The sequence below is a fragment of the Trichomycterus rosablanca genome, chromosome 10 (genome assembly GCF_030014385.1).
Source record: "Trichomycterus rosablanca isolate fTriRos1 chromosome 10, fTriRos1.hap1, whole genome shotgun sequence".
Taxonomy (NCBI): Eukaryota; Metazoa; Chordata; class Actinopteri; order Siluriformes; family Trichomycteridae; genus Trichomycterus; species Trichomycterus rosablanca.
Genome location: NC_085997.1, coordinates 12,975,582 through 12,993,418, shown reverse-complemented (window position 1 = coordinate 12,993,418; position 17,837 = coordinate 12,975,582). Strand labels below are relative to the sequence as shown.

The following is a 17,837-nucleotide window of genomic DNA, read 5'->3' as shown; positions in this document are numbered from 1 at the left end:
AATACATCAGCACACACAAGCTTTACAGTATTTGTGACCTTATCGTTTACACCAAACCATTAATACCCACGCTGCATTGCAAAAAATATTTATTAACCTCCAACTCACTACAGAACAATCTGCTGGTCACGTTGCCCAATCCACTCAGATTCATTTATTTTTCATACTTTATTTTACGCTGCACATCAACACACAAACAAACAAGCATTTTTGGACATGGTGTCATTACAGTGTATCACAAAAGTGAGTACACCCCTCACATTTCTGCAGATATTTAAGTATATCTTTTCATGGGACAACGCTGACAAAATGACACTTTGACACAATGAAAAGTAGTCTGTGTGCAGCTTATATAACAGTGTAAATTTATTCTTCCCTCAAAATAACTCAATATACAGCCATTAATGTCTAAACCACTGGCAACAAAAGTGAGTACACCCCTTAGTGAAAGTTCCTGAAGTGTCAATATTTTGTGTGGCCATCATTATTTCCCAGAACTGCCTTAACTCTCCTGGGCATGGAGTTTACCAGAGCTTCACAGGTTGCCACTGGAATGCTTTTCCACTCCTCCATGACGACATTATGGAGCTGGCGGATATTCGAGACTTTGCGCTCCTCCACCTTCCGCTTGAGGATGCCCCAAAGATGTTCTATTGGGTTTAGGTCTGGAGACATGCTTGGCCAGTCCATCGCCTTTACCCTCAGCCTCTTCAATAAAGCAGTGGTCGTCTTAGAGGTGTGTTTGGGGTCATTATCATGCTTGAACACTGCCCTGCGACCCAGTTTCCGGAGGGAGGGGATCATGCTCTGCTTCAGTATTTCACAGTACATATTGGAGTTCATGTGTCCCTCAATGAAATGTAACTCCCCAACACCTGCTGCACTCATGCAGCCCCAGACCATGGCATTCCCACCACCATGCTTGACTGTAGGCATGACACACTTATCTTTGTACTCCTCACCTGATTGCCGCCACACATGCTTGAGACCATCTGAACCAAACAAATTAATCTTGGTCTCATCAGACCATAGGACATGGATCCAGTAATCCATGTCCTTTGTTGACATGTCTTCAGCAAACTGTTTGCGGGCTTTCTTGTGTAGAGACTTCAGAAGAGGCTTCCTTCTGGGGTGACAGCCATGCAGACCAATTTGATGTAGTGTGCGGCGTATGGTCTGAGCACTGACAGGCTGACCCCCCACCTTTTCAATCTCTGCAGCAATGCTGACAGCACTCCTGCGCCTATCTTTCAAAGACAGCAGTTGGATGTGACGCTGAGCACGTGCACTCAGCTTCTTTGGATGACCAACGCGAGGTCTGTTCTGAGTGGACCCTGCTCTTTTAAAAAGCTGGATGATCTTGGCCACTGTGCTGCAGCTCAGTTTCAGGGTGTTGGCAATCTTCTTGTAGCCTTGGCCATCTTCATGTAGCGCAACAATTTCGTCTTTTAAGATCCTCAGAGAGTTCTTTGCCATGAGGTGCCATGAACTTTCAGTGACCAGTATGAGAGAGTGTCAGAGCTGTACTACTAAATTGAACACACCTGCTCCCTATGCACACCTGAGACCTAGTAACACTAACAAATCACATGACATTTTGGAGGGAAAATTACAAGCAGTGCTCAATTTGGACATTTAGGGGTGTAGTCTCTTAGGGGTGTACTCACTTTTGTTGCCGGTGGTTTAGACATTAATGGCTGTATATTGAGTTATTTTGAGGGAAGAATAAATTTACACTGTTATATAAGCTGCACACAGACTACTTTTCATTGTGTCAAAGTGTCATTTTGTCAGTGTTGTCCCATAAAAAGATATACTTAAATATCTGCAGAAATGTGAGGGGTGTACTCACTTTTGTGATACACTGTATGTCCCTCGTCACTTCTAGCATGTGTTTTCGTGATAAAACGTCGTTTGGGAGACCAGATCAGTGTTGCCAACTTAGCGACTTTTCAGATCCCTCTAGAGACTTTTTTTTTCTTAAAGCGACTAGCGACAAATCTAGCGACTTTTTCTGGTGTTATTGGAGACTTTTGGAGACTCGAACGTGAAAACACACATTGTTCTGCAGTTACTGTCCTCAACGAGCAGCGGGTCCTGCCATGAGCCCCTCCCCCTTCCCAAAGCACGTGCGGTCAGTATCACAGTCAGTGTTGCCAGATTGGGCGGGTTTCCACCAAAATGAGCAGATTTTGTTGGAAATTGGCAGGGAAAAACACACTTTGGCAGGTGGACACAATTTGGGCTGGTTTGTAATTATTTTGGCAGCTTAAAATATAAATAAAAAAAGCTATTGCTAAAGCAGGTGGAATATAAACAGGTCTCCCTTCTCCCACCACATCCAACCCGTTGTCAAAAGTTTGATTGACAGGTTATTCTTTCCAGTCCAAGACACTGTTGCCACGCCCATCAATATAGTGATTCATATGTTAGACAAGTGATTTGAGTTGAATATAAAGGTAAGCAAGTCTCGTACATACAACCTCTCATATGTACGAGAGGGCAAACTTTCATTGCTTGCAAGTTTATTCTTATTTACATGCAAAGGGTTGTGTGTCCTAACAAATAATGCATTTTACAAACTTGGCAGGCTACTTTAAAGACATGCAAGCAAAAATAATTTGTCCTTTATAATGTATAATTACTGATCTGTACATTTTAAGATATTAATTTGTAGGTCATGATGGTTTAACTGGTTTATTATTTGTAAAATGCTAAACATCATCTGCTTATCCTGTGTTTTGGAAAATTACCAGATCACAGATTATTGTTCTTATTGTATCTCACTAGCTTTTCAGGAAATGGGGTTTATACTACTACATTAGTATGACATTAATAGCACACCAATCTTCCAAACAGCAACAAACACTTTAAACAGCACACACTTTATGCTTTAATTATGTAGCTGCATTTAAATATACATAAGCAAAAGTGCAGTGAGAGCTGTGACTTGAGTTGTGATCATGTGAGGGGGGCTGATTAGCACTTTAAACTAGCAGGTCAGATCTAGACCAGTGTTGGTTTGCACTTAAGCTAAAAGCAGGTTGGGAGGTAAAAACCCATGCAGAGGGAGAAGTGCACATCACAAACCTGCTGTGGTACATTCAGATGCTTGTCATTGAGCTGTATCCGCACCTGTTTCTGGAGGAAGAGGGGCAGTACAACAAAAGGGGTCAGAGCTAAAGGCTCTTATTGCACTTAAGGCTACCAGTTTTCCCCCAGGAAAGCGGTGTCTGCGTGAGCTCAGTAAGGGATCAATTTACCAATATCTGCAACACTGCTTATAGCAGAGTTACTGGACACACATTTGTGAAGAGCAGACACAACTGGATGCATACAGCAAAACAATTATTTATCATGTCAACTAATTTTAGCAGTTTTATTTTAGTATTTCTCATTCTTGGCTCTATAAAAGACATGTAGGTTTTAATGCTGCTAGCAATCCATTCTGAGTGATTAGCTAGCTGGCCACTAACTTGCCAGTGAAGGATTAACTGACAGGACAGTGTGAATGACTTTTTAGCTTCTTTCATGTTAAATTGATACCTGCTTTTGTTTACAACAGAATACTTTCTAAATAAATATTTTAACCAGTTAAATGTCCTGAATGCAATAAATTCACTGTACATTGACATTGTATTGGCTGTATTGCCAACAACTTTTGCCAAAAACAGAAGAAAGGGCAATTTTGGTTGAGGGAAAGCTTTTGGCAGGAGTCATAATCATTTTCGTCCTACCTTACTCTTCTCCTCTATACGGGCTGCCTGTCTGCAAGCAGGGTGCCAGATGGAAGAACCTAAAAAAAAAACATACAAACAAAATCACAAATAGCAGTGTACATGTGATTGGGGCCAGGTCTGGACTGACCTCTCACGCCTGCTTGGTAATCAAGAGTGCTTTAATAAATGCAGCCTTTTCATTTTTGAGTCCTTGTGCTCCTCATTAAGCCGGCATTACACTGTATTACATTATTCTGTTATCAAAAATTGTTTTGTGAGCTATACGTGAATGCTATGCATAATGCATAGATGCTTCACTATGCATATACAGGGGTGAAATGCATAATGCGGCACACTTATCAACCGCCTATTGCAACCAGTGACAGCCAGCAACAGAGACCTGAGCTGATCATAAATGTTAGAACACAATCTGTGACTGTTGTTGCCATGCTGGTGTAAAAGGTATTATTAATACAGCCTAAGAACTTAGTCTAGACTTTTAATACTTTGAGACTTTATGAGACCAAAATCAAGACAGCTCACAGTTTACTACTTGAAAGCTGGCTTCAAAAGTGGCTATTAGGCAAAGAAAAAAGAATTCTACAGTTAAATGTCAGCTTAAAATAATGCTTTTTAATATTAGCAAATAATAAAAAAATGCTTTAAGGAACTCTTAAGTCAATAGGGGCACTGTGTTATTGATGCATGTACAGTAGAACCTCGATTTAACAGACTAAAAGTGGGGTGCACTGAACTGTAAAATGCGATTGTCCGAAACAGCAAGGTTTTTTTTTCCAGGGGGTGCAAAAATATACGCAAACACAGCACTATGGTCCACATAAGTGCTAAACATGCACATATGAAAAACAGTAAAATGAACAATGTCAATAGATACGTATGTAAATATGTAATGTAAAACCTGTAAATAAATATTAAAATCGGTGTACTGTACTACTAGGGAGAAATTTCATTTACCTTGTTTGGAGATGTTTGCTTGTTTTTTTTTGTTTTTTTTGCCATGATCGTATGGGGACTGTCTTACTCTATTACTCTAAGTCTGAAGCACTGCTGGTGGCTACTGAAGCAGTGCTGGTGCATAACTAAGAATGAGAACTTGCAACAATTAAGCATAAAACACAGAGAAAAAGGTGAGAACAAAGCAAGCCTCCTGACAAAATAGCCCATCAGTCATGTAAACAGAGTGATGTTGCCGGCTAGTGGACAATTACTGAATTACTGGTCTTGGTCTGCTTCTCTGGAAAATTTTAAACAATCGGACCGGACATTTGGTTTTCCAGATTTTGTCCATTAAATCTGAAATCTGTTAAATCGAGGTCCGTTAAATCGAGGTTCCACTGTATTTTGACATCCACAACCTCCCTGACGTTTTTTCATTGTATTTTCATCAGAGAGCAGTATCACATATGATGAGTCATGCACTTCTGTCTGCAATATTTTGCCTCATATCTCTTTTGCAGGCACCTTGACCCCACCTTGACACAGCTGCTGCAGCAACGAGGAACCCCAACCCACCCTATCATCAGACACAGCCAATCGTGTCATTGTAGGCACCCAATGCCTTTACTAATAAAAAACCTTTCAGATATTTTGTATATATGTTACCTTGAAGGTACATCTCCTCTCCTTCTCCAAACATCTGATCACAGCGCACACACCTGGCGCATGTCGGATGGTAGTGCTTTTCTCCAGCCTGTGTGTGTGAAAGAAATCATGGTTATAATGTTAAAAACAAATCTGTAAAACTCTGAGGAAAATTTGCTAGTCAAATTATATTGTATGGAAGCATGTTATCTGTGATAATTTAAAGAATCAGGACATTATGAGCCATGAATTAGTGATTCAAAGTTATAGCTTAAGGCGAATTGGCAGATCAGAATAAGGAAACCATATTAAATGGTTGATGCAGACATCCAGTAATAATTATATTGAAACTCCAAAGGTGCATCACAAGGGGGCGCTGTTAGAGTGAAAGTTGTGTTGACTTAGTATACTTAGTATACTAAACTTACACCACTGTGTATTGTTTGCTACTACCCAAAACAGGCAATTTACACACAAACACACACAAATTCAAATGATAAATGGGGTACAGGGGTACAAGTGTACAAAGCAACAGATGAGCCAGTTAGTAATTGTACACACAAAAAGTTCAATTATATAGTAGGTGTAACTTTCAACTGCTTGCAATAAATCAATCAAACAAGAACAATTTAAATAGCTTAACTAACAGAACAAAGAATTTGTTCCACATTCAAAACTAAATTTCTTATCCTGACCAGTATAAAGTGGCCGATAAAAATGAAATGTGTTTGTATGGCAAAATGAACTGAACCAGTAGATTAGTGGTGGGCGGATCGATCCATATATCGATAGCAGTGGTGGCTGCTGGTCTTTCAAAGAGGGGAAGCTCATTGTCGGCTTACATCATAAAATTTGTCAATTTATTTACACAGAAATTCTGCCCTCTGTTCCTTTTACAAGAAAATGGCCTGAAATGGGTTGCAGTTTGTTTTTCGACTTCACTCGCAAAATCCGCGATGGGACTGAAGCTCCTAGTGATTAAGTGACTAATGATTAAGTGTATTGCTTTGGCAATACGAATGTCCCTATTTGTCATGCCAATAAAGCTTCTTTTGAGTTTGAGAAGTGACGGTGTAGCGCTCAAACGAGCTGTCAATCAAAACGGAATTCAGCCTTTCCACTGATCCTCCAATCATCTTGCAGAAGCTCAGCGTCCACACCTGCCCATAGCCCCATTCACCCCCAGAGACGCTCAGCGTCCGGGGGCGGGACAAAATCGAGGCATTTATCCAATGACCAGTGAGTTTCGGAGCATTAAATAAAAAACCTCAACGCAGTCCCATAGAAGTGAAGAGACGCTCAGCTTCTGCGGGCAAATGAATTGACGCTAAGGGAATGTATGAGTTAAGTTAAGAAAATCGAGTCGATTTGTGATAATTAGCTGATTCTGAACGAACTCGTCTTCGAGATGAACGTGTTCTAACGCATTTGTAGTCAATGAAATGTTAACACAACTGTACATATTTGACCATTTAATTTTGGACATTTTAGGGGAAGCTGAGCTTCCCTTGCAGTCTTAGAGAAATCGCCACTGATCGATAGTATCGATACCACCATTGGTATTGGTATCAGATCGATACTAGCGTGATGCATGAAAGAAAGAATACTTTACTGAGCCGAATTCCTTCTTCTCTCTCACTCACTGTCCCTTCTGTCTGATACACAGTGACAGCTACTGGCAGGAGTAATTATACAACAACAAATAGTGATTTTTTCATTTTCTCACCACTGTGCTCTCTCTGCACATTCTTTGGGGACATTTTAATATAGAATTTTACAAAATATAAAGAAAACACCGGAAAAACACTGTCCGCTGTTCGAATGTTCGCTCACTGTATATATATATATATAAAGAGAGAGAGAGAGAGAGAGACAGTCGGAGTCAACTTGTTCATGACGTCATGTGTTTCGCGAATTTCTGTTTGTAATCCGAAATTTGTTCGTACGTTAAGTTGAAAAAGATCGTTCGTAACCCAAAATGTTCGTATGGTAAACCATTCGTAACTCAAGGGTCCACTGTAGCAGTAAGTGAACGGCAGAGAGGAAAAGTGGATATTTTACGTCAGGGAATAATTAAAAAATAATTTAAATAAAAAAAGAGTTTTCAAGTTTTAAAACATTTGTTCTTCAGTTATAATGTTGTACTGTACTCTGTTTTAAGCCAGAGAAGTGCAGTGAAAGAAATACATTTAGTTTTATTATATTATTGTTTATGAACAAAGACCTTTCACTGAAAAAAGAATTGACATTCTTTAATATTTTTCTGTACTTTATTTTACAAAAAGCCAGAAAGTGCAATGAGAGAAGGAATTATGTTTTGTTATTATATAATTGTTTCTGAACAAAAACCCTAGACTTCATTAAAGTTTATTACATTAATAAAATTACTTATTATTCGCCTAAAAACTGTAGTGGGTTTTCACATGCACATGATTAACTAATTAACACAAAATCATTTAGTCGTCAAAGCATATTGATGATACAATCACCTCAGAAATCATGACACAATGCTTTTCCCTACATGAAACTAAATAAGCTGCTTTATAAGTAAAAAGTATCGGTATCGGTATCAGTATTGGCGATACTGGTCCTGTATTTACTTGGTATCGGATCGATACCAAATTTTGCAGTATCGCACACCACTACAGTAGATGAACATTCATACTCTACACTGACCTTTTTTCAAAGCAAACATGCTCGTAACTGCAAGCAAGCTCAGTGATGACTGATTGTGATAAGTGACTATACAGCTCATTAAGGCTGAATTACACTTCAGTGTAAATAAGAGATCTTTGTAAGCTTAGCTAAATGTGAACTAGTCCTGACAGGCGTCCTTTAACAGGGCCTGAGGCCACATCTGTATTACTGCTGTTAAAAGAGAGTTAATGTACAAATACAGATATTCCTAAATGTCTCTATGCCTATATGTGCATTTCTATACATGTATGCAACCTTACCCCAAATATACTGTATGGCCAAAAGTCAGTGGACACCAGACCATGTGCCTGTTAGACTAATTACAACTCCATATGCATTCATATTGAGTTTGATCCTTGTTGTCACTACAACAGCTTCCACTTCTTTTTGGAGCCTGTCTATGAAAATTTGTGCCCATTCTGTTATTCTTTTGTAAGCTCAGGGACAGATATTAAATAAGAAGGCCTGTTCATTCCTAAGGTGCTCCGTAAGATTGTGGTCAGGGCTTGTTGCATGTCACTGCAGTTCCCTCACACTGAACTTATCAAACCATATATTTATAGAGCTTGTTTCATAAACAGGGCCAGAACCATGTTGAAACACTTATGAGCCTTTTTAAACTGTAACCACAAGCTTGGCAGCAATTACATTTTTGACACAGAATGGTGACAACACACTTTTTATCATCTAGTGTATTTAACCTAATAAAATAAATAGCACAGACCCCTCTCAGACCAAACTAGGAGGGCAGTGGCTTTCACCCCCAAGATACAGGGTCATTTAAAGACTTACGACAACCATAAGTTACCTAATGTGAATTTAAGTGGCACCAATACTGACAGATGATCTCTGATGTGCAAAGTATACAGTGTCACATGTCCTCTCTGATTTATTTACCATAAAACACAAGCTATCCCATCAGGCATTTAAAATAGATTTTACCACGGCTCATATAACACTCGAAAATGGCAGGGAACAACCTCTGATTTGCTCAAACTCTCTTATTAACTCCATGTGCTGAGCCCGTATGATTATAAACTTAACAAAGAGTTTTACTTATTCCATTGGATAAACAAATATATTTTAACAAAAATGACTGAAAAAAAAAAAGAAAAAAAAAAAAAAAAAAAGATGAAACGAGAGATAAGTCATTTCTATATACACTATATTGCCAAAAGTATTCACTCACCAATCCAAATAATTTTATTCAGGTGTTCCAATCACTTCCATGGTTACAGGTGTATAAAACCAAGCACCAAGGCATGCAGACTGCTTCTATAAACATTTGTGAAAGAATGGGTCGCTCTCAGGAGCTCAGTGAATTCCAGCGTGGTACCGTGATAAGATGCCACCTGTGCAACAAGTCCAGTGGTGAAATTTCCTCACTAATAAATATTCCACAGTCAACTGTCAGTGGTATTATAACAAAGCACATACCAAGAGATTTTGGACAATTTCATGCTCACAACTTTGTGGGAACAGTTTGGGGATGGCCCCTTCCTGTTCCAACATGACTGTGCACCAGTGCAAGCTCCATAAAGACATGGATGAGCGAGTTTGGTGTGGAAGAACTTGACTGGCCTGAACAGAGTCCTGACCTCAACCCGATAGAACACATTTGGGATGAATTAGAGTGGAGACTGTGAGCCAGGCCTTCTCGTCCAACGTCAGTGTCTGACCTCACAAATGCGCTTCTGGAAGAATGGTCAAAAATTCCCATAAACACACTAAACGTTGTGGAAAGCCTTCCCAGAAGAGTTGAAGCTGTTATAGCTGCAAAGGGTGGGCTGACATCATATTAAACCCTATGGATTAAAAATGGGATGTCACTCAAGTTCATATATGTGTGAAGGCAGACGAGCGAATACTTTTGGCAATATAGTGTATTATAATGGTGTATTGAGTGAGTTTCTGAATTAGCATACTAAGTCCCTTGTTCCCTGAGGCCCAACCTCACCCGCAGTGGGAATATAGTGTACCAGCCTGAAGCAGACTGAATCAGACTTTGTGAAACTCTCTCACATGATATTGACACACAACAGCCAGCAGTCTAAACTATGTGCACCATGTTAGTCCACCCGACATGGATACTGCAACATACCTCCAGCACTTTTCCTGTGATGTACTTCTTACAGTTCTCACACTGTAAACCATACATGGCGTGGTAGTCCATCTCACAGTATGGAATTCCATCCCTGCATGCACACACACACACACACACACACACATGCATACAGGATATGAGAAGCTCATCTATCATAGTCTGTTCTAAAACATACTCGTGTTATAACCTGACTAACACAGAGGTGCATATTCCATGACTCCAGTTATATAACACAGAAAAAGCTATGTATAATCCTGCACAAAACAGATTAGATGTACAATCTGTACAATCTGTATGTCTGGAAATAGACACAAGAAATTGAAGCTTGAAAATAAAATGCCTAAGACTAAAACAAATTGTATTTGTTTATTTCATAGTCAGGGAAGAGACAGTTCTCATATTTGTTTCCATTACATGTTTAGCACTATCAAACATGTCAAAAGCTAATTGTTCCCTTTAAGTGTTTATCAAAGCATGTAAAGAGCAGGACACTGCTGGAGCCTGAGCACTTACTCCTTTTCTTAGTGTCCACTGTGAACGTTTTTCTTTTAGCTTGTTTTATTAACAGTCGCCACAAGATATCATTCTGCTCTGAATATCCTATTATATATATATATATATATATACATATATATACATATTATATATATTATTATATATACTGTATATATTATATATATTATATATATGTTTTCTTTATGCATTTTCTTCCCTTTTTAGCGTGTCCAATTGCCCATTGCGTCATGCTTCCCCTCCACCAATACCAATCTCTGCTCTGATTGAGGAGAACAAAGCTAACCCACGCCCCCTCCGACACGTGGGCAGCATGCCGTATGCATGCCGAGTGCACGGAGTGTACGGAGGGACACACCCTAAGAGCACTCTTTTCTCATCTCTGTGCAGGCGCCATCAATCAGCCAGCAGAGGTCGTAATTGCACCAGTCATGAGAGAGAGAGAGAGAGAGAGAGAGAGAGAGAGAGAGAGAGAGAGAGACCCCATCCAGCTTAGTCCCGCCCATATGAACAACAGGCCAATCGTTGTTGTACGATGTATTCGAGATCCCAGCTCTGGTTCCAGCATGTGTTTTTACCGCTGCGCCACCTGAGTGGCCTCTGAATATCTATTTGGTGCAGTTTTACACCAGATGCCCTTCCTAACGCAACACTTGTTTTTTTTATTTTTGCTTGAGACTGGCACGGACAGCGTACTAACACCTTTCAGTGGCTAGACTGTTTGGCCATAAAAATAACAAACAAAAAACAAGGTCTTTTGTTTGTTTGTTTATTAGGATTTTAACGTCATGTTTTTACACTTTGGTTACATTCATGACAGGAACGACAGTTACTCATTAAACAAGGGTTCATCAGTTCACAAGGTTATATCGAACACAGTCATGGACAATTTAGTATCTCCAATTCACCTCACTTGCATGTCTTTGGACGTGGGAGGAAACCGGAGCACCCGGAGGAAACCCATGTGGACCCAGGACCTACTTGCTGTAAGGTGACAGTGCTACCCACTTAGCCTCCATGCTGCCCAAACTAGGTCTTTTAGTTTATATGGGTTTCAAATTGCATTCTGAGAGTTAATTCAAATAATACATTTGGCTAATGCCGGGTCCCTGACATTAAAAAGAACTATTGTGAACTACTGTGGTGTAAACTAATTCCAGTACAAACCATTAATGTTTGTCCAGGAGTTTTGTCCAAAGTTAAAATCATGTTCGGTTTTTAGTCATACATACAAGTTATACTAAAGTGAAAATAGATATGATAAAATTCTCGTTTACTGTTGGTCAGACCCCGGGCGGCACGGTGGCTAAGTGGGTAGCACTGTTGCCTCACAGCAAGAAGATCCTGGGTTCGATCCCCAGGTGGGGCGGTCGGGTCCTTTCTGTGTGGAGTTTGCATGTTCTCCCCGTGTCTGCAAGGGTTTCCTCCAGGTGCTCTGGTTTCCTCCCACAGTCCAAATACATGCAGCCAGGCTTACTGGAGACACTGAATTGTCCTATAGGTACCTAGCCGCTACGATGAATAAACCAGTGCATTTGTAGTGCCGGTCCCAAGCCTGGATAAATAGGGAGCCGGCGACCCCTAACGGGAGCAGCCGAGGAAGTAGACTGTTGGTCAGATCCCCATAACCTGTACGGCAGACCAGTGCTCCTGTGCCACACTACAGTACTATAGTTACATCATTAAAACAATAGGTTGGATCAGCTATATACACATTACATTATTGTGAAGAGCGATAAGAAGGTACTGACTTGCTGATGTACTCCGCATTGAGCACTTTATTGCACACTTTGCACTTAAAGCAGCCCAGATGCCAGTGCTTGTCCAGTGCCACCAGTGACTGCTCATTCTTAAAATCCTTACCACAGCCACAGCAATCTGCAAAGAAACAAATACAGAAATACAGAAAGAATGAGAAAGAGAGAAAAAAACTTTTAATACACAGCTTTCTTTATGGGCCATTCAGCTAAATCTGTGCCATTTCCGTCCCCTAGGACATTACAAAAATATTAATATTTAAATATTTAAATTAATATTAAAATGAATTTTTTTAATTGCGCAAAGTGTCCTGCACATTGACCTAATTGAAAATAAGGATATATAATCTACAACCCCAAATCAGAAAAAGTTGGGACAGTATGGAACATGCAAATAAAATAAAAATGCAGTGTTCCTTACATTTACTTTGACTTTTATTTGATTGCAGACAGGATGAACCTGAGATATTTCATGTTTTATCTGCTCAACTTCATTTTATTTATTAATAAACATCCATTCCTGCATTTCAGGTCTGCAACACATTCCAAAAAAAATTGGAACAAGGGCAATTTAGGGCTAGTAATGGGGTGAAAAAACTAAATAATGATGTGATTCCAAACAGGTGATGTCAACAGGTGATTGTAATCATGGTTTGGTACAAAAGCAGCATCCAGGTAAGGCTTTTGAGAGTCTTTGATGAGCAAAGATGATCAGAGGATCTCCAGTTTGTCAACAAATGTGTGAGAAAATGATTGAAATGTTTAAAAACAATGTACCTTAAAGAAAGATTGGAAGGGATTTGCATGTTTCTCCCTCTACAGTGCATAATATCATTAAACAATTCAAAGAATCGGGAGAAATTTTAGTGCGTAAAGACCAAGGGCGCAAGCTTAAGCTGAACGTTCTTGATCTTCGATCCCTCAGACGGCACTGCATCAAGAACCGCAACTCAACAATATCTGATATAACCACATGGGTGAGGGATTACTTTGAGAAACCTTTGTCAAGCTCTACAATACAGAGTTACATGCACAAATGCCACTTTTTGGAATAAATAGATGCCGTGTGCTCCGGACCAATGACGAAAAGGACCATCCAGACTGTTATCAACAACAAGTCCAAAAGCCAGAGTCTGTCATGTTATGGGGTCGTGTCAGTGCCCTTGGCAAAGGTCATTTACACTTCTGTGATGGCAGCATTAATACAGAAATCTTAGAGCAACATATGCTGCCTTCAAGACGTCATATTTGCCAGGCATATGCATGCATTTTTCAACAAGACAATGCAAAACCACATGCTGCACACATTACAAAGGCATGGCTGTGGAAGAAGAGGGTACGGGTACTGGACTGGCCTGCCTGCAGTCCTGACCTGTCCCCAATAGAGAATGTGTGGAGAATTTTGAAACGAAAAATGTGACGACGACGACCCCGTACTGTTGCACATCTTAAGACGTGTTTGCAGGAAGAATGGGACAAAATAAAAGCTGAAACAGTAAATCACTTGGTATCATCGGTGCCAAAACGTCTTTTTAGTGTGGTGAAAAGGAATAGCAACATTACAAAGTGGTAAATGCTTTACTGTCCCAACTTTTTTGGAATGTGTTGCAGGCCTGAAATGCAGGAATGGATGTTTATTAATAAATGAAATGAAGTTGAGCAGATAAAACATGATATATTTTAGGTTCATCCTGTCTGCAATCAAATAAAAGTCAAAGTAAATGTAAGAAACTTTATTATTTGTATTTTCCATGCTGTCCCAACTTTTTCTGATTTGGGGTTGTAAAACATTAATAAAAACTCCCTATAACACTGAAAAATGTTAAGTAATTTTTCATCTCTCCACTCTCTACCACTACACAATGAAATATAATCTAAACTATATAAGTAAAATCTTTCAGAAATCCTTTTGTCCTTGCATTGTTTGATGATTCCATATCCCTCTATGTATTTTGATATTTATTTTCCATAAGAAATGTATAATAATGTGGTTAAAATACATATATAGTCATGTCCCCAGGCTTTTACTCAGTCCTGTTACCCTAACGTATTCATCCTTCTGAAAAAAGTCACATTTTCAATAGAAATTAACATTATCTGTATCAACTGAAGGCCACTGGAAGACCAAAAGCAAGGGTGCCTGAGAGTGACCAATACACATTCAGAACAGTATGTGTGTTACTAGATTCAGCATTGAACAAAGGTAAAAAATAAAGTTTAATTTCATCGAGTTACTACACGCATTCAGTAGAATGGCCCTTATGTCAGGATTGTTGTTGATGTGAAGCTGCAGCCAAGCAGTGACGAGAACAGACATGAAAGCAAGAAATTGACAGTGTGAGGGTGAAGAAATTGGTGAGGAGAAACAGGGCTCTCACTGTGGACAGCCTGAGAGGGTGCTGAGCTGTTGGCAGGGAGGGGTTGGGTGCATTTCTGACAGACGCACTCTTTCCCATTAAACGTCACACGGTCGCCAGCAGGAAAAGGCTGTCTGCCAAAAACAAAGAGAAAAAGATAGAAGTAAGCAATTCAGAGCCAAAAACACAAGCTATCACTAGATCACATACTAATCACTGTTAATGATCTAAGTTAAATCATACATACCACATTTTAATAACACAGAAACTACTAAATAAATAAGTAGGGTGCTACTAAATTCACAGGAAAATGTGCTTAATTTCACGAACCTCGTTTATCAAAAATCACAGATTTCCACATTTCACGGCAGTGAACACTCATACATTAATCAATATAATCAATGAAAGCTACAGTACACAACATAGCCTACCTTAACACTCGACGGTCTAAAATACAAAAAATCTTATTTGTGTTTGGACACCCCCCCCTTTGTGTCCACAGAATTGGTTGGGAGTTTTCCAAACTTAGTTACTCGAGTCTCGAGTGTTTTTAGCTGCTTTGCACTTTAACATGTTGGACATTTTGATTGATGTACACCAATCAGGCATGACATTATGACCACCTCCTTGTTTCTACACTCACTGTCCATTTTATCAGCTCCACTTACCATATAGAAGTACTTCGTAGTTCTTTGTAGTTTAATATCTGACTGTTGTCCATCTGTTTCTCTACATACTTTTTAGCTTGCTTTTACCCTGTTCTTCAATGGTCAGGACTCTCCCAGGACCACCACAGAGCAGGTATTATTTGGGTGTTGGATCATTCTCAGCACTGCAGTGACACTGACATGGTGGTGGTGTGTTAGTGTGTGTTGTGCTGGTATGAGTGGATCAGACACACCAGTGCTGCTGGAGTTTTTTATACACCTTACTGTCACTTCTGGACTACACCCAGCCAACAGTGCCCCACAGACAGCATCCTGTGACAACTGCTGAAGGTCTAGAAGATGACCAACAGCAGCAATAGATGTGAGATCGTCTCTGACTTGACATCTACATGGTGGACCAACTAGGTAGGAGTGTCTAATAGAGTGGACAGTGAATGGACACGGTATTTAAAAACTCCAGCAGCGCTGCTGTGTCTGATCCACTCATACCAGCACAACACACACTAACACACCACCACCATGTCAGTGTCACTGCAGTGCTGAGAATGATCCACCACCTAAATAATACCTACTTTGTAGTGGTCCTGGGAGAGTCCTGACTATTGAAGAACAGAGTGAACGGGGGCTAACAAAGTATGCAGAGAAATAGATGGACTACAGTCAGTAATTGTAGAACTACAAAGTGCTCCTATATGGTAAGTGGAGCTGATAAAATGGACAGTGAGTGTAGAAACAAGGAGGTGGTTTTAATGTTATGGCTGATTAGTGTATTTTTGTATTCAGTGCATTTTGTCTCTTTGGGGATTCCATAATCAGTGGAAAAGTGTGCACGTGATCATCTCTCTGTAGTCTGTGCTGTGCCTCAAAAGAACAAGCCAGTAAAGTATTATGCTCCAGATAGGTTGTCTATGTACAGTTTATTTCTTATTTAATAAACTCCATCTTACACTGTAAACTGGCTTAGAGAAAATAACGTCTCACGTTACCAGCAACATCATTCTCAAACCTGCCCAGACCACTGCTGAGATCCAAATTTAAATATCAGGGATGCTATTGACTAGTCAGGCGACTAAAAACACATAAGCTCTTTACTTATGCATTATTTATGACTTCAAGGAAGGAGGCACAGCTGGTATTGTATGTGTGTGCACAGCCTCACATCACACCATGATCTACCCATGCCTTTTTAAACTGGCCTGTTCTTTCCATTCTGGTCTACCCTCACCTTCCAAAAACATGTAGATGGAAACCTGCTTCTCTGGATTGCTACTGTGTTTGTGTAATTCAGGAAGTCTTGCCCTGCAATAGTTTAATACCTTATCCTGGGTTTGTTTTTGCCTTGTGCCCAGTGTATGTGGGTGGGCTTGTGGACAGAGGCCCATCACCTCAGTCATTAAAAAGAAGTCTTTTTTGAGAATGAACATGTAATTTCAGCTTTACAAGCAGGAAATATAAATCGACTTTTGTGTGGACACTAAAGATCTAGTCGCACCCAAAGGATTAAAATGGGTGAACCGTGTTCTGGGTGGGTAGCCAAGGTAACACCACACACGCACACAAACACAAAGGAATTAAAAGGTACCAAACACCTCACTGGAAAATAAGTAGTCTGGGAGCTACTGTTTGCTAAGAGGTTTCCCTTTCCCTGCTCGGGAAAAGTGCTGCTATAGTACAGTAACATTTAGAGCAGATGGCCGAGGTCCTATGATGGATTGGCGTCCTGTCTGAAGTGTGTTACTGCACTGCGCCAAGTGATTTAGGGGGAGTCGGACTCACCACGACCAGGATTAAGCTGTAGTAAAACATGACAATGAAATAAAATGTTTTAATATATTTAGGAAATGGATCATTTTATTAGGCATTTAATGATGAAATCCCTGATCAAGGTTGCTTGGATCCAGAGCCAATGTAAAGTAAAGCACAAGACACCCTGAACAGGCTGCCAATCCACCGCACGGTAACACACCTTATATGTACATTCTCACACTCACTCCCACTCAGTAACAATTTAAAGCCTCCAATCCACTTTCAGCCGGTTGTCGAATGGAATAGGGAAAGTAAATACGACAGTGCAGCACTTACTTGCAGACAGCGCATACAAAGCAGCGTGGGTGATAGGTCTTGCCCAGGGCAGACACCACCTCTCCTTCGATGAACTGCTCACAGCTAAAACAATGGGTGCCATATAGACGCTGGTAGTCCAGAGTGCAGATATAGTCTCCTTGGCGCACAAAAAAGCCTCCCTGTGCCAGGTCACAGCCACACACTGCAACAACAGCAAGAACAGAGGAAAAGCAAATTAAGCAGACAGTTTTAATTCAGTGCTAGTGACAGTAACATAGTTCTGAAACTGAATTCTGCTTCCCCATACATGGTTTTGGATTAAAGCTTAGGTCAAAGAAATAAATGCAAAGCAAATA

The 17,837-nt window shown here is 40.1% G+C and overlaps 1 protein-coding gene across 2 annotated transcripts in view; it reads right to left on the bottom strand.

The window, feature by feature from the left end:
• The window catches only part of ablim2 (actin binding LIM protein family, member 2), a 133,279-nt gene that overhangs the window by 46,513 nt on the left and 68,929 nt on the right, over nt 1-17,837 (bottom strand). Inside the window, exons 3-9 of one of the 2 annotated variants that reach the window (XM_063002852.1) lie at nt 17,500-17,683; nt 14,771-14,883; nt 12,387-12,513; nt 10,120-10,213; nt 5,343-5,430; nt 3,738-3,796; nt 3,091-3,141 (exon numbers count right to left, since the gene is read on the bottom strand). In XM_063002852.1, coding sequence (XP_062858922.1) covers nt 3,091-3,141; nt 3,738-3,796; nt 5,343-5,430; nt 10,120-10,213; nt 12,387-12,513; nt 14,771-14,883; nt 17,500-17,683 — 716 coding nt within the window. The remainder of the gene's footprint in view (nt 1-3,090; nt 3,142-3,737; nt 3,797-5,342; nt 5,431-10,119; nt 10,214-12,386; nt 12,514-14,770; nt 14,884-17,499; nt 17,684-17,837) is intronic. The other variant, XM_063002853.1, reaches the window with a different exon arrangement.